This window comes from Lissotriton helveticus, chromosome 3_1, assembly GCF_964261635.1.
Source record: "Lissotriton helveticus chromosome 3_1, aLisHel1.1, whole genome shotgun sequence".
Lineage (NCBI taxonomy): Eukaryota > Metazoa > Chordata > Amphibia > Caudata > Salamandridae > Lissotriton > Lissotriton helveticus.
In genome coordinates this window covers 1,496,622,792-1,496,646,123 of record NC_136061.1, presented here as the reverse complement: position 1 = coordinate 1,496,646,123, position 23,332 = coordinate 1,496,622,792, and the positions used below count along the sequence as shown (strand labels likewise).

Genomic DNA, 23,332 nt, shown 5'->3' with positions numbered 1-23,332 from the left:
CATACATGTAATGTAAGTGCATGGACAGAATGGGGGTTGGGAGCACACTGCCTCACAGTCCCAGCACGGTTTGTCCCTTTGCATCCTGGTAAATGCTGTACACAGTTCAAACTTACTTAGGAATAATCTGGAGCCATACACCAATTTTGCAGCTGACTTTGCTGTATGTCTCTAGACACATGTTCCTGTAATGAGCGCTTCATCAGTAGAGAGCAGCAGTTTCAGAGAGCAAAGTAAATCATCTGGGTTTGCTGTGTGCCTGTGAGTGTTACTGTGATCTGAGAGGAACTTGGCAGCATTCCCTGCAAACACAGATGATTCAGGAGTAAGTTAGTACTGTAAACAGCATTTTCCCGGATGCAAAGGGGGCAAACTGTGCTGGGACTGTGAGGCAGTGTGCTCCCAACCACCATTGAGTCCATAAGGACTGATGGGCAGATCAACAAGGCACCTGCGCACTGCCATAGGGTCACTTTAGTGACGCAGCGGCGGAGCACACAAAGCGCCATGCAGCAGGATTATTACAACGTGACGCATACGGTGCAGGAGTGCATCCTAAAAGTGGCTGATTGTAACTACAAGATTTCACTCAGTTACTATTATGGCCAAACGGATTGAAATCTACGCACCCTCTTGAAGCAGGTGTAAGGATTGCCGCAGCATGTCAGCACTCCAGCAAAGCCCGGCTATTCCACCGGGGATGCATCACACATCTGCCACCCAAGCGCCACGCTGTGCCGCTTTGTACATGCGGGCCATCAGGGGTGACGCACGGGTGGGCTGATGCGTTGCAACTCATCAGACACACCTCTGCTGATTAGCGAGAAGCGCCAGTAGTTGTAAATTGGCCCCTGATAACTATACAGTCTGATCAGAGGCAAACAAATTCGGACCTAGGCTATTCAATGTATGTGTAGCGTCATGCATGGAACAACCACCATATCAGGATTTTGCTTACACTTCTGCAGGCACGGCTGGTGAGACAGGAGATCCGCAGGAACAAGTCCGGAGAAGGAGACCATCAGTTCGGCGGAGGCTAAACCCTCTTTCCACCAGCGATGAAGAGGAGGAGGAAGAGGACGAGGGGCCCTCAACATCTGCAGGCCAGGGGGTTTCACCCACCCGGGATGAAGAAGAACATGACACTGGTACTATGTCCCGGGTGGAGGCTGTGGACATTGAAGGGGGGGTTGAAGAACCAGACACCTCCGACCATGATGTGGGGGATGGCCACTCAGCCACACATACCTCACCAGTGGGTCAAGAAGAGGTGTCCCCGGGGCAGGGCAATGTTCAACCTGGGCCTGCCATCAGCCCCTCCCTACCTCTAGCGTCTCCCATGCCATCGGGGGCTCCAGCTCAATCCCCTGATACCTGTCCCCCTCCTCGTAGCCGCCAAGCCGTACCGATCCGCTCTGGACCTGAGGCACCACATCCCTTCTGGGTCCCCCCCGTGCCGGTGCTGTTCCTCCCGTGGCTGTGCCAGGGGACTTGAGTTGGATGGTCGAGGGTGAATTGGACATGTCCGCTCGCATCTTGCTACAGGTGTGTCTGGAGATAAGCTCGATGCAAGCGCACATAGTCCGATCATTGGACAACCTCACCACCCATGTCCAGTCCATGAACACAGCCATAACCTCTTTCATCTCCCAAGTGCCTTCCCATACCACTGTCAATGTGTCCCCCTGTCCGTTGCCCCACACTGTTTCCCCCCATACTCCTCGTGTGTCACGTTCCCGTGTGGTGCCTGGTCCTGCATCAGCCAGCCGTGTGGATGTGTCCGACCCAGAGGATCTAGACATTGTGGTCCTGGAGGATGACCAGAAAGACACTTGACTGTTGGACTGAGACATTGTTTCGGACGGAGATTTCTTTTTCCCCTTGTGAATAGACTGGTTCCCATGACGCTACCTGACGTATTATATTTGTTTTGCCCCACCCAAATCCAAGTTCCATTCTCCTTCTGCATTAAGATAATCATTTGTTTTGCTTTCTCCCTTCCAAACGGACGGTTTGTTTGTGTTCCTACATAAATAACTTGCATAATTAGACTTTGTCTGACTAGTTTGACTTCATTTTGAATGTTTATCCCCAAATATAGACACATATTTAGTAAGTCACATTCTATGCACATGACAACGTGTTGCTATGATGTGTTACACTTGTACCTGTCACACACACACACACACACACACACACATGCCTACATTGTCAGAAGGGACATGGTACACAACAGGATATTACTTTGGTAGATATTTATTGTCTAAATACTCCTAAGGAGCCCAAAACAAATTGGCCATGTCAATGGCGGTCATGTTTGCGTTTCCGCAATAGTGGGGGGGAGGAACGCGGTGAGGGGTGAGGTTGAGGTGGTCGCCTTCGTGTCTGTGGGTGTTGTCCAGGCTGATCAAGAGGTACAGGTGCCAATGGTGTCTGCACATTAGGTGTCTGTGGCTGGAAAAGGGCTGGTTGTTCAGGTGGTTGAAGTGACTGTGCAGAGGTTGGTGGTGTTTGCGCAGGTAGTGGCGGTGGTGGGTGTGACTGTGCAGAGGTTGGTGGTGTTTGCGCAGGTAGTGGGGGTGGTGGGAGTGACTGTGCAGAGGTTGGTGGTGTTTGGGCAGGTAGTGGGGGTGGTGGGAGTGACTGTGCAGAGGTTTGTGGTTTTTTGGCAGGTAGTGGGAGTGTCTGTGCAGAGGTTTTTGATTTTTTGGCAGGTAGTGGGAGTGTCTGTGCAGAGGTTTGTGGTTTTTTGGCAGGTAGTGGGAGTGTCTGTGCAGAGGTTTGTGGTGTTTTGGCAGGTAGTGGGGGTGTTGGGAGTGACTGTGCAGGGTGCAGGTGTGTTTGGGTACCTTGGCTGTGGTGCTGTGCAGTTGGTGTTACAGGTGTGGGGATGTGCTGTCCTACAGGCCGACATGATTGTTCCCCTCCCTGCGTTGGCCGTGAAGGTAGACTTTGGATCACTCTCACCATGCCCTCCATCATCTTTATGGCCAAGGCATGGTGTCTTGCACTCTCTTCCCTTTGGATGGATATCAGGTCTCTCATAGTTCTAGACATTTCCTGCCAAGTGCTATTCATCCCATCCAAAGCATGGGCCATCCTGTCCACCACCTGAGGGAATTGGGCCATGTCCTGCAGGGACCCAGAAATGTCGGACAGGGTAGCCCCTATGGCCCGAATGTCCTGCCTCACATCTGCCTGCTGTTGGATGAAGTCCTGCTCCCACTGGCCACCATCGCCACGTGCAGACCCCCTCTGCTGGTGTCTGCCAGGGATGAGATGAGCAGGTCCAACAACAGGGGGGGGGCAGGTAGAAGTCTGTGGGCAGGAGTAGAGCGCCCAGGGGATACCAGGTCCCCAACAGGGCTGGTACTTCCCACAGTTGTTGGAGAGAATGGCTGGGATAAACTGCGTAGGGAAGAGTGGGTAGGGGAACCACCATGTCGGTCACGGACGTGAGGGCTGTGAGTGAGTGATATCTGTGAGTGGATGTGTGGGAGCCGTGGATGGTTTGATGTATGCGGTGTTTTTGATGGTTTGAGAGGAGGCGGACGGGCGTGGCTTGTCAGAGGATGTGAGTCCAGGACATCAGTATTGTCATCCCCGGAGTCAATAGGAATGTACTCATCATCCTCTAAGTCAACGTCCTCTTGATCTTCATCATCATCCTCCTCTTGGGCATGAGTTGCAGCCGACATTGCTGCCTGTAGGATCAGAGGATTCTCCCCTTGGATTGCCCGTCGGCCACCACTGGTTGTCGGGCTGTCTGCCTCTCCCTCAGCATCACCTGAAAGTCAGAGGTTGCAACTGTATTAGTGATTGACCAGGTATTACATGTGCAGCAACACCAGGGTTGTATTTACTGCACTTTGCATCAGCAGATGAGGATCATGTGATCATGTTAGGGTACCACCACAAATGGCCGCTCACACCATAGCACTGAGGTGTTACACGGAGATCTACATGATACTAGCAAACTCACCAGCTCCAGCCCCAACTCTCTGTCCCTTTGCGTTCCCTCCTGGTGTATCCTGCTGCACCTGTCTCATCATAGTTGTTGTAGAAATAGCTGTAGAGGGTAGAAACAACATTCTCAACAATCTGCCTCACCAAATGACAGACCTGCATATGTGTCACTCCTGGTCTGTATTTCACTTTCTAATCAACAACTGTTGATTCCATGTAAAAGGGGATCTCGATCTCTGTAAAGGCTTTGAAATCTAAGCTGTTGACACTCCTCATGCCCGATTTACCTGTGGGACAGGTGCGCGACGGTTTCACAGCTGCAGCCATTATGTCATGCAAGCCCCGGGATGGTGTCCGCTGCAGTCGTCTCATCCTGTCAGCACCTGTGATGAGAAATACATGTCCATATTTTAGTACAACAGATTGTGGCTATGAGGTCAAATAAATTGTCTTTAGCCATTTGTGGATAATCAAGGACGATGTGCAGCATGTGTAGCTCATTGACTTAACATGTGGGCACCTGCTCACAAGCAGCATTTGCTAGCTTACAGCCATGCAGCACTGACATCAATAAGATGACACATCAACTGACGAACTTGTATGAGAAGGTTACTGATTTCACCCTTACCATTGTGACAGACTTTTTCCATGGGTGTAATGTTGTCTGTTGACAAATCAGAAAGGAGTACATGTGTAAGATTTGCAGTTGTCAGGGGCCTGATGTTGCCCATTTGTGCTTCCCTACCCATGAGGTCACACAGCTCATTTTTGAATGAGCGAACACAGATTACTAATGTCCATCCTTTGAGTGTTCTCTGTTCCCAAGCTCCATTTCCAACATCATGGTACTACTTACATGACAACAGATGGTATCTTGTGCAGCAGACATCCAAACCTCATATTTCATACACTTACCTATACATTTGAATATGGTAGAAGGGAGGCATGCTGAAGACATTTGGTTTAGATCACACATTGCAGATGAGGTGAGTAGCTTTGAATCTTCCCACCTGCACAGGATTATCCTGCTGCCCTTCAGCAAAAACATTTAGCAGGTGTAACTGCATGAAGATTCTCCTTAGCAGCCCCTACACCCATCTCACAGGTACACAACTGGCACCAGTGTGTGCCTCAGCCATACCAATTTCATGTTGATTTGACCATGTTAATGTTGCTAGGGATTTAGCATATCATTGAATTGCAAGCCTGTTGTGTTGTGGACATTTCTTATGACACATTGTGCTATTGTATCTCCATTGTGCACACACTTGGCATACATTTTGTGTCAGCATCTCATTTGCCACCAGGGTCTGATCAGCCATGTGTTCAAATGCCCTATGTGAGCATATTGTGATGCAGGATAACAATGTTGTACAACACATACGGTGGAGGTGAAAGGCACAATTAATAAGCATTCAGCAAGCTTGACTTACCGTGGCCCTGAACCGGAGCAGTAGGTGGTCCCTGGACAGATGTCAAGTCCAACCTAGTAGCAGAAGTCAGTGGGCGTCTGGGGTTCTGGGAGGACAACATTGTACCTACAATGATAAGTTTGTTTAGCAACTTTACATTCCTGCTGCCACATGTGATGCATTCAATTTCTGGCACAGGACGGGCACAAGCAGTCATGGTCACCACCGTTGCAGAAGTGTGTCATACAATATGTAACGAGTGATCCCACATATAACTTAGATTGGGCCCACTACCTTGATGCTACCTACGTCACAATGACATGCCTACGAATCCATAGGTTAAGTCCACTATCGTGTTTTGTTGATGTCCGGAAATTATCCATCCAATGTACGCAGTACATGATCAGCTGTGTGGACTGTGCTGAATGAAGTATGTATGACAGATTAGCAGTTGGACAGTGTATGCATTGTCAATACTACAGAGACTGGTATCTCACTGTTTGGTCTTCATTTCCGTATCGGTGCAAATAGACTTTCTTGATTAGGTCTACAGACACTATTACAATATGGTGTGTACACCCTTTTTACTTGTTGTGGCCCTCGATTACAGGATTGCTTTCCCCGTTCTGGGTTTGTTGGTGTAATACATGTTGGGTACCACAATTACAAAGGTATGATGAGCCAAGACATGTTATGATTTGTCTTTTGCTGTTCACAAATGTCATATGTTAAAGGTGAATGTCCATTGACACCTCCAATTGTAATGCAGCAAATGTAGCATAAATGGTTGACTTACATAGCTGGCCACTATTTGTCCCTCTGTCGACTTCTGACGATATCTACATTTTGACCATCTCCTGTCCACTTTGACTTACCAGTTAGTGTGGTTGACATGCCTTCCTCGGTACGTTGCCCATTCCTCCTATGCGATGCGGTGACCTCTGCTACTGCAGTTGTCTGTGATCTGGCTGGATGTGTCAATGGGTGAGAAGAGAGAAAAGTTGACAAATGGGAAAAGTGCTTTTGTAACGTTTCGGGGATTTGCCCATATCTTCTGTGTGATAACAGTACTGTGCGGAACTGCCGCAGACAGGGCAGGTAGGAACAGTGGTGTGTTGGGGATGGAATGGCGTGGCAGAGTGGGAATTGGACAACAGGATATGTGTTGGACATATTTACATCAGAGGATACTCTCACCATCTACTTTGTGATTTAGGCTGGCACAGGGTGAAGTACTTTTTGGAGATTTTGTGGCAGGTTTACGACCCCCTAGAAACATGATTTACACTGTTGTTGCATCACTTCTGTGACACGACAGTGGTTTACAACAGACAACACATTTAGGATTATTTGCAACGTGACGCTACTAGGGTGAAACGTCATGTTGTGAGGCCCTGCGCAACGTCAGCTTGGAGGTAGGCAGGGTGTGCACTCCTTTGGGATATGCCGCGTCCAAGTGAGTCAGTGTAATCTACGTGATTTCACAGTATCACTTATCAGAGGCCGCTGCGACGCAACCTTACGCCTGCTTGAAGCAGACGTAAGGAGTGGCACAGCACGTTAGGTATGGGCAGTGCATGGACATTGTTGGAGTAGCAATGCTGTTGCGACACAACTTCAGCAAAGCCCCCCTAGACACCATCAGATTCAACACACATCTGTTTATCCCTGCACCACAGTGCACCACCATATGTACACGACACATTCGTGTTTGCGCAAGGCTTGAATTGCATGTCACATTGGTACTGGCGCTTCCCTGCTAATGTTTGTCTTTAGCTAATTTATTTATGTAACGTAATTTACAATTTCCATTTGTCATTGCACATTTTCTGTCATTATGTACAGTTATTGAATTAGCTGGGTTGGGTATGTATGGCATCAGTACTGTGCACATGTTTTTAATAGGGTAGTGGGTATTAGCCTTTTCGGAAGCAAAGGTTTCTGGGACTTGTGGTGCTACGTAGTGGGTGACACACGAGTCTCTGACTAACCATATATATTTATGCATTTTGGACAATTTCCATGATCACTATGACAGTGTAACACAGACAATCTCTTCATGCACTTTTGCTTTTCATTCCACTTACCTGGTACCACGTAGCGGACGTCACTAACAGGCAGCCCATGGACCAAGTGGGGGTGTATAGTTGTTAGGATATCCTCTTCCAGTGGGGTGAGCTGGATGCGGGGTCCAGGGCATGCAGCAGGGAGGGCTCTCCTCAGTTCTATCCTGGAGAACTTTTCCTTTACTCTCTGCTTTTCGTCCTGCCACTTTTTTTTAATGTCCTGTACACTTCGCCTCTCCACCCCCAGGGCTGAGACAGCAGTGGCTATCTGCTGCCATAGTTGTTGCTTCTGTGCACCACTGGTGCAATATGGTGGTAGCCCATATAGGCGCTTGTGGTGCCTTACTATGTATTCCACGAGCATGGTGGTCTCCTCTGCTGAGAAATTTCTCTTTCTGCGCATCTCCATGGTCTCTGGCACTGGAAGCGTTGTTGTAACAGTCTCTCAGTGGCCAAACCTGTTCCTTCACTGTGTGCTGCTTTTATGTGTGTTGTGGTACTGGCCAATTAGTGTTAATTGGCTTTAGCTGGAGTGTGGTGGGGGATGGTAGGCAGTGGCAGCATACACCATGGCAAAATGGAGCTGTTGGCTGGTATTGGCTGCTGTGTGTCAGCTGATCCATGCTGGGGGATGGGTGGACCTTGGCCAGGTGTTTCCCCTTAGCTAACATGCCCAACGGCCCAGAAGCGTAATTTACGCCCCGCAATCGTAAAATACACCCCGTAATCGTAATATACGCCCCGCAATCGTAAATTACGGCACAGTGCCGTAAATTACGATTTTGAGCCGTAAATTACTCCCCGGCGGCGGACGTAAAGTTAGTTGTCTTAAATCCAATCTGTGAATACCGAAAGTAGTACGTTTATTCTGTGAATCCCGAAAGTAGTAAGTGCATTCTGTGAATTCCAAAAGTAGTAAGTGCATTCTGTGAATACCAAATTGTAGTAAGTGCATTCTGTGAATACCAAATTGTAGTAAGTTTAGGATTTTGTCTTAAGTTCATTCTGTGAATCGGGCCCTCACTTGGGAAGGGATGTAGCGGTCGAGTGGTTCTCGGGTCTCGGCTGAGACCCGGAAGAACCAGCACACAATGTATCACCTTCTGGCCAGGCGTGGCCAGAAGGCTATAAATAAATGGGCGGAGGTCGCTCATGGCTTCCTGTCCAACCCGACCACCACAGTGTGTGTACACTTATTTATGTATAAGCTCTTGGCATAGTTCCCTACCGTTATCTGTTGTGACCCCTGGCCAGCATCCCTACAATAATGACTATCTGCGTCAGCGTCAGTGCTGGTCATATTGCATACGTTGGTTTGAAACGGCCTCCATGTATTCCGGGGTCTACTACGAATCAGCCTCAGTGCATTGTAGTTATCTGTGTTCGTATCACAGTGGATCATGTCTGCTTGCCATTCTGCAATTGTCGGCACTGGGCCGCTTATGCAGTGCATTGCTACTCGTCTTTTGGCCAGCAACAGACCTACTGCCCTAGTTTCCGATCCTGCTTGGGGATCCCGGTGTCCAGTCCCAGTAAGGCTAAAAAAAACGTGCTGCCAACAGTTAAGATCTATTACAGAGTCGAAGATGTAGATCTGGACCACATCACTGGACAACCAAGAACGTTTCCATAATTGACTTTACAGAGGCCTTCATGTCTGCGCCAGCAGTGCTAACACAGTTGTAACAATTTTATGTCTTTTAAACACAAAACCAATCCATTTTTAACCTTGTATTTTATCTTAAATTGTTTTATTCATGCAATATTTTTTAAATTTACCTTTAATGTTCTGAATGCAACGGTTTTAAATAATCATGCATAATAAATTTACTTACTTTACCTACCAGTAAGGCTAGCATTGGGGATTCTGGTACTGGCTGGCCTAACATTCCTTGCAGCTCTGCTGTCACCCTCATCCAATATGCCTGCATCTTCTGGCAAAACCAGGCTAAATATGCGAATCCAGCCCCCTCCATGCTGCAGTGCATACATCTATTGTCTTCTCACAAACCGTATCTATAAAATCTGGCAGGGGCATAATACACTCTTTTGAGGTAATTAAAATGCACCAGTCAATGCTTGCTGTTTTGTGGTACGGATTTAGTAAGCGAGCTGCAATGCATCCATTGTTTGTCTGTGATCGGTACGTTCAAGTCTGTCATTCTCGCTGTGCTTTTTTGCCGACTGCGTCATCTGTATGCAATGGCGTAACGAAAAGAGAGGGGCCCTCCATGCATGGTACTTAGAGGGGCCCCCTCCGGGCTCAATCAGGAGCTCTCTGGCCACAGTGCAGTGTCGAGGGGGCTCCTTGGAGCTAGAGGCCACACGCACCGCGGGGGCTGCGTGGGCCTGTGTTACGCCCCTGTCTGTATGACGTATTAACTTGTATAGTGTGGAAGTTCCGTGTGCTGGGGAAGTTGCTTGTAACAGGTAAGTCAAGGGAGCTATTTCTAATTTTTCAGTTCTGTCTGCCCCTAGCTGCATGCAAAGCGATCGGTGTGTCCTGTGACAATTGTACTGATGCTTAGCGTATTTGAAGGAATTAGTTCTAGAACCTCCTTCCTGGGCCTCAGCAAACCGCCCATAATATTAAATTTCGCGGGCCTCATTTATGAGAAATGACGCATCGCTGCGTGAAAGCAGCAATGTGTCACATCTCAGTGCGCATATTTATAATATGATGCATAATGTCGCAAGGAGTTACAGATACGACAGTATTTCGACGTATCTGTAGGCGCAAAATTGACGCATTGCTGGAGTGTGTCACAAAAGTGACGCAACTCTAGCAATGTGTACTTTCACATGGGCAAGTCCCATGTTGTTAGTGCCTGCGTCAGTCTTACGCCTGCCATGAAGCAGGCGTAAGATTTTGACGCATTAGCGGCCATGAAATGGCACAGTGAAATCTCATAGATTTCACTGCGTCACTTTCCTGACCCTTTCTTGCGTCAAAACGCCCCCATGCATACATTATACCTGGAGCAGGTATAATGTGGCGCAGGGGTTTACAAAGTGACACATCTACATAGATGCGTCACTTTGTAAATATGGCGTAGCAAGGCGCATTTTTTAAGCCACTGGTGCGTCACAAAAAGTGACGCACTGGCGGCGTAAAAGTGACGCACAGCCTCATAAATGAGGCCCGCCTGTTTTAAAGCTCGCAGTACCGTTCCTTCGGCGCTACACGGGAGCCAAGTGCACCATTCTGTAGGTAGTCTTGGTGAGTAAGAGCTGTTCTTTGTAATAGGTAACATAGTGCCTACTATGGCCAGCGTTCTAAGTTTATGTTTTGCCGCAGCCAGGAGGGAGCGTGGAAGCGTTGTTGGGCAGCAGCCACCCGCTCTAGGTGTAAGTGAAGGATATCCAGCAGCCCATGAATCCAGTAGTATGTATGCCTAATTTGCACAGCTCTATGATATATTTCCAAGTCGGGAACATCTAATCCGCCCAGCGTGTGGGGGAATGTCAGCATGCTCTAACCCACCCGCGTTGTTTCCCAGCCGAAGCAAGGCAAATCATGAGCGAGCACAGCGTACTAAAACACCGATTTTGGCAGCAGAATTGGTATGTTGGCAAACAAAAAAAGAAACCTGGGGAGGATTATCATTTTCATTAGTGCTATGTGGCCCAGCAGCGAGCGGGGTAGCCGTATCCAATGTTCTATTGCTTCTGTTAAGCAGTGTACTGCTTTACCATAGTTTTCTCTAATCACTACAGCAGGGTCAGTGTGCACTTGTATTCCCAGATGTCTCACCGATTCGGTGGCCCATACCAGTGGGAATTCAGTCAGGGAGGGAGTAGTAACTGGTGTAAGCGGGAATATCAGCAATTTCTTCCAGTTAACTTTTAATTCTGAGTGACCACCAAATCATACTACTTCACATAGTATTGGTGGTCGTATGCGTTCAGGGACTCTGACGTATAGTAGTGTGGCAGCAGCGTAGGCCGATATAATTAATTTGTAATTAGGAAACCTTATGCCTAATTATGGTGAGAGTTTTAATCGTGCAGGGCACATGCCAGTCGTTCTGCAACCAGCATGTATAAAAGCGGGTAAAGCGGGCAACCCTGTCGGCTACCACGCCTAACAGTTATGGGAGAAGAGATCAATCAATCAATCAATCAAAGACATTTATAGAGCGCACTACTTACCCGTTGGGTCTCAAGGCGCTTGGGGGGGGGGGTGCCGTTACTGCTCGAACAGCCAGGTCTTGAGCTTCTTCCTGAAGGAGAGGTGGTCTTGGGTCAGGCGCAGGTCGGTCGGGAGGGAGTTCCAAGTCTTGGCGGCCAGGTAGGAGAGGGACCTTTCTCCTGTTGTCGCTCTTCGGATGCGGGGGACGGCGGCTAGGGCGTGGCTGGTTGATCGGAGGTGGCGTTTGGGAGCGTAGAAGTTGATTCGGTTGTTGAGGTAGCTCGGCCTTGATCGTGTAGGGCTTTGTGTGCGTGGGTGAGGAGACGGAAGGTGATTCTTTTGTTGACGGGGAGCCAATGCAGGTCTCTCAGATGTCCGGAGATGTGGCTGTTTCGTGGGATGTCGAGGATGAGTCTGGCTGAGGCGTTCTGGATCCGCTGGAGTCTCTTCTGGAGCTTGGCGGTGGTTCCGGCGTAGAGGGCGTTGCCGTAGTCCAGTCGGCTGGTGACGAGGGCCTGGGTGACAGTCTTCCTGGTCTCGGTCTTCCTGTAGATGAGCACCATGAGATTTGAATATAGAACTCGTATCAATTTAATATAGACCTCCCCAACTCCCACTTGCTGCAGCGTACCCACACATAAAGGGCCAGTCTACTAAATCAAACGCCTTTTCAGAGTCCAGGAACGCTGCTGCTGCTAGATTCTCTGTATCTATTATGGTGATTGCGCCGAACAGTGTTCTAAGGTTACTGGTCAGGGTTCATCCAGGAACAAACCCAGACTGGTCTGGGCCAACAATATGTGGGAGCAGGGGGGTCAGTCTATTCTCCAGGATTTTGGCAAATATGTTTGTATCCGTGTTGAGTAACGACAGGGGTCGGTTGGAAGAGCACTGCTCTTCTGGCTTCTCTAGTATCCTTATTGCTATAAGCAGCACCTGACGCATTGTGGAAGGGATAGTTCCCTCTCGGGCCATCTTCTCATAAAGATTGAATAAGTGGGGGAATCAGTTCATCTTGATATTCCTTGTAGAAGGCTACCGTGAGGCCGTCATCTGCGGGAGCCTTCTCATTGGGCATCTCTTTGAGCGCCGCAGTTATTTCTGTAGGGCGAAGAGGGGCCATCAGGAGCTCCCTATCTTCATCAGTGAGCCATCTCATTTTAATATGAGCTAGGTAATCCAGCATGTCTGCCTCTGACGGGATGGGACGAGATGTATAGAGGTCGGAGTAATATTCATGGAATCTATCATCTATTGATGCCGATCCAATAATGAGTTTGCCTCCTTTATCTTGCTCGCTGTGCACTTCATTTGCAGTCCTATGTGGTTGAGTTAGGGCTACCAGCATGGCACTAGGTCACTCAACCTCCCCGTACACCCTGGCTGTAGCATACTTTACCAGATGCAAAATCTCAGATTGGGATAGCTCATTATATTCTTCTAAAGTAGTTTTAATCTGTGCCTGCAGCCTAGGATTTCACTGTTTTGACTGTTCTATTTCCATTTTTTTCAGCTCCCCTTCCAGCTTATGACATTGGTCCCTAATGAAGCATAATATACCCCATGCTTGGAGATGGTGATACCGCGTATATATACACCTTGAAGGCCTCCCAGAGTGTAGACATGTTTGCAACACTTCCTGTATTAATGTTAAAGTATTCGTCAACTGTTTGCGCTATTTCTTCGTAAAATATTGAGAACATTCACTTGAGAAGTAAGTATTGTGGGAAACTCCACAGTGTCGTTTTCGGGTGCATATCTAGAACTCATATGGTAAGCTGCTCTTGGAAATGGTCAGAGTAAGTCCTGGGAAGGTGCACCCAGGACTCCATGTATGGCACAAGGAGGAGGATATTAACCAATAATCGATTTGCGTCTGAATATCATAGACTGTGGAATAATGTGTATATTTTCTGCCTTCGGGGTTACTGTGGCGCCAGGCATCCACCTGCTTCTGCTATGACATGAATGGCTCGAGCTGCCACTGTGATTTTGCATGAGGGCCTTTGGACCTGCCAATCTCTGGAGACAGTACACAATTGGAATCACCGCCCCACAAGTGCAATATATGAGCTTATGCAATTGTTTTGCTTTGTAGCGATTGATAAAAATGAGGGTCATCGTAGTTAGGGCCATATACCCCTATCAGCAAGGCTTCAAAGTGCCCCTGCTGGCAATTGGCAATCACTGCTCTGCCATCTGTACCAGAAGGTATCATGTAGCGTGTAATGCCAGAGTTCCGTGTTGCCCACAGCAACACTCCGTGGGCATGAAAAGTAAACCCGGCTGCCAGACAGTCTCCTTTCATTCTGGGCTGCGATATGAGAATAGTTTTAGGGGCCAGGTGTGTTTCTTACAGCATAGCCACATCTATATTATGCCTGTGGAGGTATGCTACCACTTTGCATATCCTACGGTGGTCGTTAAGGCCACGCACGTTCTATGTAAGGAACCTTAATGTGACCCCATACCTCTGTGCTGGGCCTGCGGTGTCAGTCATGTCACCCATTAGGTCTACCTTTGTCTTGCCTTGTCAAGTACGTTCCCCATTGTGGGTGTCATTTCTGCCAACAACTGCAATACAACAACATTAAATCCCAATACTTGCCATCCATTCCCACCCACGCCTCGTCTCTCAACAAGAGACCCCCTCGATTCGGCCACTTTAGAAAATTTTGAGAAAAAAGGAAAGAGTAAGGAAAGGAAAACTAGAAGCATTCCAACTAAAGTAAATGGGTGGTATGTACTCAAGGGGGCTGAGTGCCATGTCTTCACTGTTGCATTAATACGATAATGTTAAGTGTTCATATTCTTGTCCTGTCTCTTCTACAGCAATTATCTTTGAATATCTTGATACTCTTGCAGGGATGGCAGATATATTGTTGCCGTCTTCCATAATATTCAAAGTTATTTTTCCAGCCCTTACGATTATATACTGTTTCTAAGTTTTTGGATGTTCCAAAGGTATGCAAGGCAAAAATTCTGCAAGACCTGTAGGCAGTGGGTTTTTCATCTGTATCTGCGAGTTATTCTCAGGATCCGTCGACAGTTGAACCTGTTGGCTGTTATTATTCATCCTGCTCATCCAGGCCGCTGGTGTCAGCATTTCATTTCTTCGCGGCGTCCAACTTTTTTATAAGTTTTGGTCTGTGTAAATTCTTGGCTTACCCTCCACAATTACTTGCATTTGCGCTGGGTATAGCAGAGCATATTCCATATTAATCTCACGGTGCTTCCTCTTTGCAGGGGCAAATTGGCTTCCTGCACCTGTGGAGTAAATTATTGCTACAGTGATATTTCAGAGCCTTAATAGTTAAGTGTATTAAGCTCTCTTGCATGGCACAGGGCAGCATCCCTGTTATGATAGTTAAGTATTCTCGCTATGATTGGACGCTGAAGTGCCCCTGGTATCGGCCGTGGGGCAAGCGACTGGTGGGCACGCTCCACAATAAACATATCCAAGAAAGTATCCCGGCCTAGTAGCCCAGTTAGAAGGTTTTCAGTAAAAGTCTCAAATTTACCAGTAGTCGTTGATTCTGCGAGGCCAACTATGCGTAGGTTGTTACGCCGAAGCGCACCTCCAGGTCCTCGGTCTTGCTCTATAGCGCTGCCAGTGCTTTCTCTGCTTTTTATGACTTTCAGTGGTTTGTTCACAGGTATCCTCTACATCCGTGATGCAGCTTTCAACTACATCAAGTTGTTCAATATGTTTATCTATTGTTTTGGACATCCAGTCCATGCGATAAGAGAGAAAGTCAATCTTCCCATCTGTGGCAGCTAGGCTTTGCTTCATATTTATTAGCAATTGTTTTATTGCGGCTTCTTGCTCACGTTCAGCGGCCTCGTCTGTCTGGTCCTGAACAGTATCATCTTCGTCTCACACCCTCTGCAATCTGCTTTGATCAAAGCTTAATTTAGGCTTGTTCTTATCTGGCTTTCGCATGGCGTGAGGGTTAGAGGAGCGTTGGCAGTCCTGTGCCTTTTCTCTGCCTGTCCAGCCAGGTATTCGCAGTCTGGTACCCAGCAGCCAATGAGACCCCTATGCTAATTTGGCGTTAATATTATATATTGTACAAGCAGCTCGGTGTGTTTATAAATGCCTCAAGCCCCAACTCTATTCTGTGGTGGGTTAGACTCTCCCAGACAAGCACCAGCAGGCCGGGGGATCTCCTTAGTAATAGTAGGCCCGGCTTGTCTAGGCCTTGCCCAGTGGGGTCGTCATGCACATCGCGGGAGCAGGAGTGTGAGCTCAAGCCACCGGCTCCCCTGAAACGAGATTTGAGGTGCAAGGTGGCTCCTTGGTTGTCTGGTGGCTCACCTCAGTTGAGCGTAGTCCACCTCCCCTCGCCCGCACAGTACCCGCTATCCAGTTGGAGCACATAAAAGGGGCCCATCGGGATCCCTCGCTTTGCTCCTGCCAGCACTTCAATCGAATTCTCCCGAGAGCGTCCACCAGGCTGTCAGGAAAGGCAGGGGCTCCGCGTCACCTGCAGAGAGCAGGTAACGGCCATTTCTTCCACCAGAACTGATGATCCGGTATGCCGCAACGGGAGCCAGTCGCTTCTGACTGCCTCCGATGTCACATGCTCAAGAGAGACGGTTTAGGAGGCCTAGGGGTATCGTCCCTCAGTGAGTGACTTACTGCTTGAGCGCCAGAGACATTTGGAGGATATTTAAGGATCTTATTACGGCCGGCACCGGGAGCTCGTTTAAGGTACAGCCATCTTGGAATCAGGCAGACTCCGCCCTCTAGCGTATATACAATTACCGGACAATTCATTAATATATCGAAAATTTCATCCAAACAGTAATCAGTGAACATAATGAAAATAATAGTAAAACCGCCAACTCCCAAATCAAAAAATCACTTTCAAAGCACTAAGATCGATAGTTTGAGTGTTGAAAAATGTTAGCCATGTCAGTGGCGGCTCCTCTGCCAAGACAGAAGAGGGTCGCCCCACTACTCTTAGAGAAGTGAAAAAGAGAAAAATAAAATGATAATGACAACATTATTTTTCGTTACTGCATGGCTGTGTTAGGGCGAGCTTGTCGCTCAGGGATTGGAAGTGGTTTGTGTGCATGACTGCTTGGCCAGCATCTTAGCCCAGCCAAACATTAATGCACACTTTGTATATTCTCCACCATGCTGTAATGCACAGCCTAGGGGGGAATATGCACAGGCTCTCTTTCCCCATCTGAGTGCCGATCCACGGCGTTCAGAATAATCACAATGCTGCATTGCAGCATTGTGATTGGCTCAGGGCAGCCTGTGTGCCTGGGTGCTCACTGCAGCTTTTTCCGGACTGGAGTCAGGAAGAGAAGAGAAGTGGAGACGAGGAGAGGTGGCGGAAAAAGTAAGGGGCTTATTAGCAAGAACCTCGTTAAAATTATCGCTGTTTTAGTGTCAGGAAACTGCCGCTAAAATGGCGATAAAGGGCTTGCTAATATGCGTACTAGAATTTCCATAGAAGCTCAGGTTAGATGTGCAGGACATCTAACCTGGGCTTCTATTGGAATTCTATAACGCATATTAGCAAGCCCATTATCGCAGTTTTAGCGGCAGTTTCCTGACGCTAAAACAGCGATAAGTTTAACAAGGTTCTTGCTAATATGCCCCACAGTGTTTTAAAAAGAAATATTATTTAATCCCCTCCCCCTGAGACAGACATAATACAAAATAGCACACCACCTATTGGATGAGATCCTTTATCATAATAACACTTACCGTACCAACAAGAGCTCAAGTTACAGTTTGTAGCAACATTTTTTTGTAAATTTCACTAATCCCAGAATTTTTGGGAAGCAAATAATCCAAAGATTGAAAGAATATATGCTTCTTATAACATTTTTGGTTTCCAACAATCATTCTGTGACAAAAGTGCAAGCTAAAAATGAAGATGTTGATTATAATTGCGTGTAGGAAATATGTTGGACTCTAGGCAATTGAAAACTATAATAGAATTCAAGAATCTAAAATAAGGTTGAGTGAAGTTTACAATTTAAAGACAACATTGTTAAAAGTTCATTGCAAAACTATCGGTCATATTTATTTGCAAGAAAAGTGGAAGAGCACAGCGTTAATTTTTTGTATAATTATTGTTTAGGGTATTTTAAAAGTTTGTTAACTTTTTAGTAGGTAATACATTTAATTTAATGAAATTAGGTGATTTTTTTTACAGGGGTCAAGGGTGGGAAGTAATTTAATTATAATAAATTAATGAACATTTTTTATTTTATATTATTTATTGGGGTAAAGGGTGGGAATTAATTTATTTTTAATGAATTCATAATTAGTTAATTAAAATTGATTAATTATGTTAATTGTGTTTTTTTTTAGGTGCAGGTTGTGGGTTTATAGGGGTAAAGGGTAGGAAGTAATTTGTTTTTAATTAATAATTAGTTAATTAACATTATTTTATTAATAATTAATTATGATAATTGTGTAATTTCTTTTCAGGTACAGGTTGTGGGGTTCTTCGGGTAAAGGGTGGGAAGTCATTTATTTTTAATTAAGTTATAATTAGTTTTTATTTACTATTAATTAATTGATTGATCATTATCTTAATTGTCTAATTTAATTTTCTTAGCTGTGCGTTTTGGGGTTTATATGAGTAAAGGTTGGGAATTAATTTATTTTTAATCAATTGACAATCAGTTGTTAATTTATGTTAATCAAATAATTGATAATAATGTTTATTGTTTAATTAAAACATTTTACGTGCTGGTTGTGGGGTTACTAGGGGTAAAGGGTGTGGAGTCAGAATTTCTGGCATGTATTTAACATTGTAATCTGTTTTACTTTTTTAATATTTTTGATATTAAATATATTTGTACTTTTTTTCACACCATATTTATTTTTTTGATTATTTACTTTGTTTTCTAAATAAGTTTCTTTTGTTCAAGATATTTTGTTTCTTTTTCATGTTGCTTAGACTGGAGCAGGAATAGTAAATGTTACTTCTTCGCAATCCTACACTTTCCCTACTATTGTACTGGCTGGAGTGGGAATAGTAAATTTCGCCCCTCCGCTATCTAACACTTTCCCAACTGTTGTACTGATTGGAGTGAAAATATTAAACTTTTCCCCTCTACCATCCAACACTTTCACTACTGTTAAACTGACTGGAGTGGGAATAGTAAATTTTACCTAACCGCAATCCAACATTTCCCTAATGTCATACTGACTGGAGTGGGAATGGTAAATTTTACCCCTCCACTAGCCAACATTTTCCCAACTGTTGTACTGTTTGGAGTGGGAATAGGAAATTTTCCCATCTGCACTCCAATAGATTGTTTATTGTTGTACTGGCTGAAATGGGTATAGTAAATACCTTCTATCCGCAATCCAACACTTTCATTACTGCTGTATTTACTGGAGGGATATTTGCAAGTTTTAGTTAGTTTTATTATTTTTGCATTGTGTAAAGTGGGATTAGAACATTTGATATATACTTACTATAATAATGTGTGTAGTTTTGTATAAAAGGTAGTTCAATAGTATATGGTAAATATTATATTTCATGATTTTGAATTACATTAATTTATATAGTTATGTTTTTTGTTAATTAAAATATGTTTAATAATGTTTTTAATGTGTAAAATAATTGTTACAAATTTGTAAGATTTGTAAGTAGTTTACTTTTTTAATTTAATTTTTAATTTAATTAGAATGGTTTATTATTTAAAGATTTAATGTTAATGGGATATATTTTTTTGTTATATTTGTATATTAAAAAAAATGTGAAATGATAATATGAATAAAAATGTCTTAGTTTAATAATTGTTTTAAGTAGATATATGTAAATGTATATATTAATTATTATATATTTGTGTTTATGTTTTTTTAATTAAATGCATTTGTTCTATTTGATTATTAAATATCTATATATATGTATTAATATTACAATTTATTCTATTTAATATTTATTAAATTATTATATATATATATTAAAAAAACAATATTTAATAGCACGATATTAATTAAATCAATATTTGTTTCCGATATTTTTGTATTAACCATTATAAATATAGGAAGTCGATATTTTTGACATCGATATTTTGGTCACGATATTTCTGTAATGAAGTAAGTAAGTAAATTCTTTATTGTTTGATTATTTAAAATCTTACAATATTTCCAATACACAATCATTTTCAGTTAATATAGTACAATACAGTAAAAATAAAATAGGCAATTTTTGTGCTTAAAAATGAGATGCTTAGATCTTAAAAACATGCTTAAAATTTAAGAATTAATTATTATTATTTTTTTTTTCCTCATTTATTTTTCTAGTTTAGTAGTTATTATCCTTAAAAAATTTACAAAGGCAACGTTCATGACTATATCATTTGGATGAAGACACATTTTCAGTGCATGCCTGCATGTTCTTATACCCCGGAGATTGAAATGAGGTTTGAGTAATGCACATCTTTCCCTACGAAGTCCAGGACAGATACATAGGAGGTGGACAATATTTTCTTCTCCACCTTTGCAAAGTCTGCACAATAGACTGGAGATAGTTTTTTTCCATGGCAGAGCATGACTAAGGCCTGGCAGAATTCCAAATCTTGCATTCATAAACCATTGTTTACTTCTTTCGGACCATGGTATCTCCAGGTATTCTTGTATTTTCTTTTTTCATATCCATTTATTACTGTCCACGAGTGTTTTCTTTTTGCCAGCACATTTTTGTCATGTAAAAGCGATAGGTAGTTAGTTGTTCGGTTCACTATTTTTTTAAATGATCCATTGTTAATCGTATTGTTCCATATAGGCATCAGCGAGTACTCTTCTAATGCCTCTTGAAGATATCTCCAGGCAAGCGATTTTTTGTTGTTTTTTACTTCTTGCCAGAGTGTTTGCGAAATTTGATTATCATGGTCATTCTTAAACCTATACCACATTTTAATAAACTGGCCTTTTCTTGCCAACTCTTGATTGTTCAAACCAAATTCCAGTCTCATTTGTGCTGGCGAAGCGTTGTTTGGGAGGTGGAAGAGAGATCTATATACTCTAGAAAGTACCTTATTTCTGTAATGAGATATATTGTCTGTCAATATTCTATTAGTGAACCATTCAGGAAGAGATGCCTTACTGCTCATAAACAATCTTTACAGACAATTGGCTGTTTACTGCAGCACAAGTGAAAAGAGCAAAATACGAACAGATATGAAACATTTCTCCCCATATCGCATGTTTAAGACCAGGGGCCTGATTACGATGTCGCCCGGAAAGCTTTTCAAACGAATTGGGTTGTGGGAGTCCGAATGACCGATCATGATGCTTCCCAACATCGTTCGGTTGGACTCGCATTGACTTGGTGCCTGCCACATTGTGCATGGCTGGGAAGAAGGGTCCCTTGGGTACCCACACGGGCCACAATCGGACCCCTCTGGGTGAAGGGGGCCCGCAACAGGCACCCAAAGACACATTCCAACAGCCATTTTGTGTCGGGCTGACCAAATCATAACAGCTATGCAAATCGGTCATGATACTCGCTTGTTCGGAAACCGTGTCCAAAGAGCTGTACGATTTGGTTCCAAAAGACTTGGGCAGTCAGAATGCCTTTTGGACTGCAGAAACATTTTCCCGGCATTATAATTGGTCAATGGGAAATGTGTATGATTTGTTTGGAAACAAGGGGGGGTCCCTTCCTAATAGCAAGACTCCCTGACATGTACTGTTGTTTTACGACCACATTTGGTTCCAAAAGACTTGGGCAGTCAGAATGCCTTTTGGACTGCAGAAACATTTTCCCGGCATTATAATTGGTCAATGGGAAATGTGTATGATTTGTTTGGAAACAAGGGGGGGTCCCTTCCCAATAGCAAGACTCCCTGACATGGTCACCATATTTCTGTAATGAGATATATTGTCTGTCAATATTCTATTAGTGAACCATTCAGGAAGAGATGCCTTACTGCTCATAAACAATCTTTACAGACAATTGGCTGTTTCTATGTGTGCTGCAGAATGCAGCACAAGTGAAAAGAGCAAAATACGAACAGATATGAAACATTTCTCCCCATATCGCATGTTTAAGACCAGGGGCCTGATTACGATGTCGCCCGGAAAGCTTTTCAAACGAATTGGGTTGTGCGAGTCCGAATGACCGATCATGATGCTTCCCAACATCGTTCGGTTGGACTCGCATTGACTTGGTGCCTGCCACATTGTGCATGGCTGGGAAGAAGGGTCCCTTGGGTACCCACACAGGCCACAATCGGACCCCTCTGGGTGAAGGGGGCCCGCAACAGGCACTCAAAGACACATTCCAACAGCCATTTTGTGTCGGGCTGACCAAATCATAACAGCTATGCAAATCGGTCATGATACTCGCTTGTTCGGAAACTGTGTCCAAAGAGCTGTACGATTTGGTTCCAAAAGACTTGGGCAGTCAGAATGCCTTTTGGACTGCAGAAACATTTTCCCGGCATTATAATTGGTCAATGGGAAATGTGTATGATTTGTTTGGAAACAAGGGGGGTCCCTTCCCAATAGCAAGACTCCCTGACATGTACTGTTGTTTTACGACCACATTTGTGGCCGCAAAACTCTTGCAGTTTATCACCTAATTCAAGTAGGTGATAATTCACTAGCAAACAGGAAGGGGTTCCCAGGGGACCTCTTCTCCTTTGTGAGTGTGCGAGAAAATATTTTTAAGGAGCTGGCAGTGGTCCCATGGACCACTGCCAGCTCTTAAAAAATGAAACTGAAAAGATTCATTTTTCTTTTTTAAATGCATCCCATTTTCCTTTAAGGAAAACTAGCTGCATTTAAAAAAAAACTTTTTTATTTAAACAGCTGTTCCAGACATTGAGGTTTGCTGACACCAGCAGACCACCATCCCTGGGAGTGCTAGCCATCTCCAATGGAGTCACAAATTGCGCTTGCCTCATGAATATTGAGGATGCATACAATTTGTGACCCCATTGGGAATTGCAAACAGTGTCTGAGACACTGTTGTACATTGCGTTTTGCGAGTCGCAAATGGCAAATCGCAAAGCGACGCAAAATTGCAAGTTGCTAAATGAAAGCATTGTACATCTGGCCCTATGTCTTGTAAACCCCTTTTTCTGTGAGGTGATTCACCCCCAAAAAAGGGGCTTGTGGCCTTAATATCAGGTATTTATTAAGGTTATCAATGAACATATTTTTCAGTACTGATCATTTACTTTCAAAAACTGTAGATACTTACTATACACTTCAAATCATTGATCATAGGCAGGAAAAATGTGGGGAAAACACTGAACGTACCTGAACTGAAGATGCTGGCAAAGAAGTTTCCTCGCTCTGTGAATACATCATGCCTAAACTCAGAGTTTGGCATGAAATATGTTGAAATAGTGCTTTCTGCATCAAAATATTTCTCATAAAGGTTTTTCAAAGTTAATCCTGATGCCATTTTCACTGCTGTAAATACTCTGTTCTGATTTTTTGATGATCTCACAGACACTTCCTCCAAAGTGAAGTTTCTCTGGTGGAATGTTCTAGGGGTTTATATATCATGTGCACACAGCCTTTTAATCTTAAGCTCTTCGCTATATCCGTTTTCATTTCTCAGAAGTGAGTCAGCTTTCTTAACTGTTGGCTTGGGGGCATGCTGGTAATGCTTATTTATTCATATTTGTTGTGTATTTTGACTGGCCTCAGTGCAGTCTCCTGATCTGTTGCTTGCTTTTAATTTAATACTCAAGAGAGGTCTATTCAAGAAAATGTTAGGCGCCATGGGGTGTACAGAATAGGCAAGTGCTCAACA

The 23,332-nt window shown here is 44.5% G+C and overlaps 1 protein-coding gene across 1 annotated transcript in view; it reads right to left on the bottom strand.

Moving 5' to 3' along the window:
* Positions 1-23,049, bottom strand: part of LOC144825013 (indolethylamine N-methyltransferase-like) — a 60,045-nt gene extending 36,996 nt beyond the window's left edge. The window contains exon 1 of the mRNA XM_078683928.1: positions 22,831-23,049. Within this exon, the coding sequence (XP_078540054.1) occupies positions 22,831-22,978 (148 nt within the window). The 5' untranslated portion in view covers positions 22,979-23,049. The remainder of the gene's footprint in view (positions 1-22,830) is intronic.
* Positions 23,050-23,332: the final 283 nt, after the last annotated feature.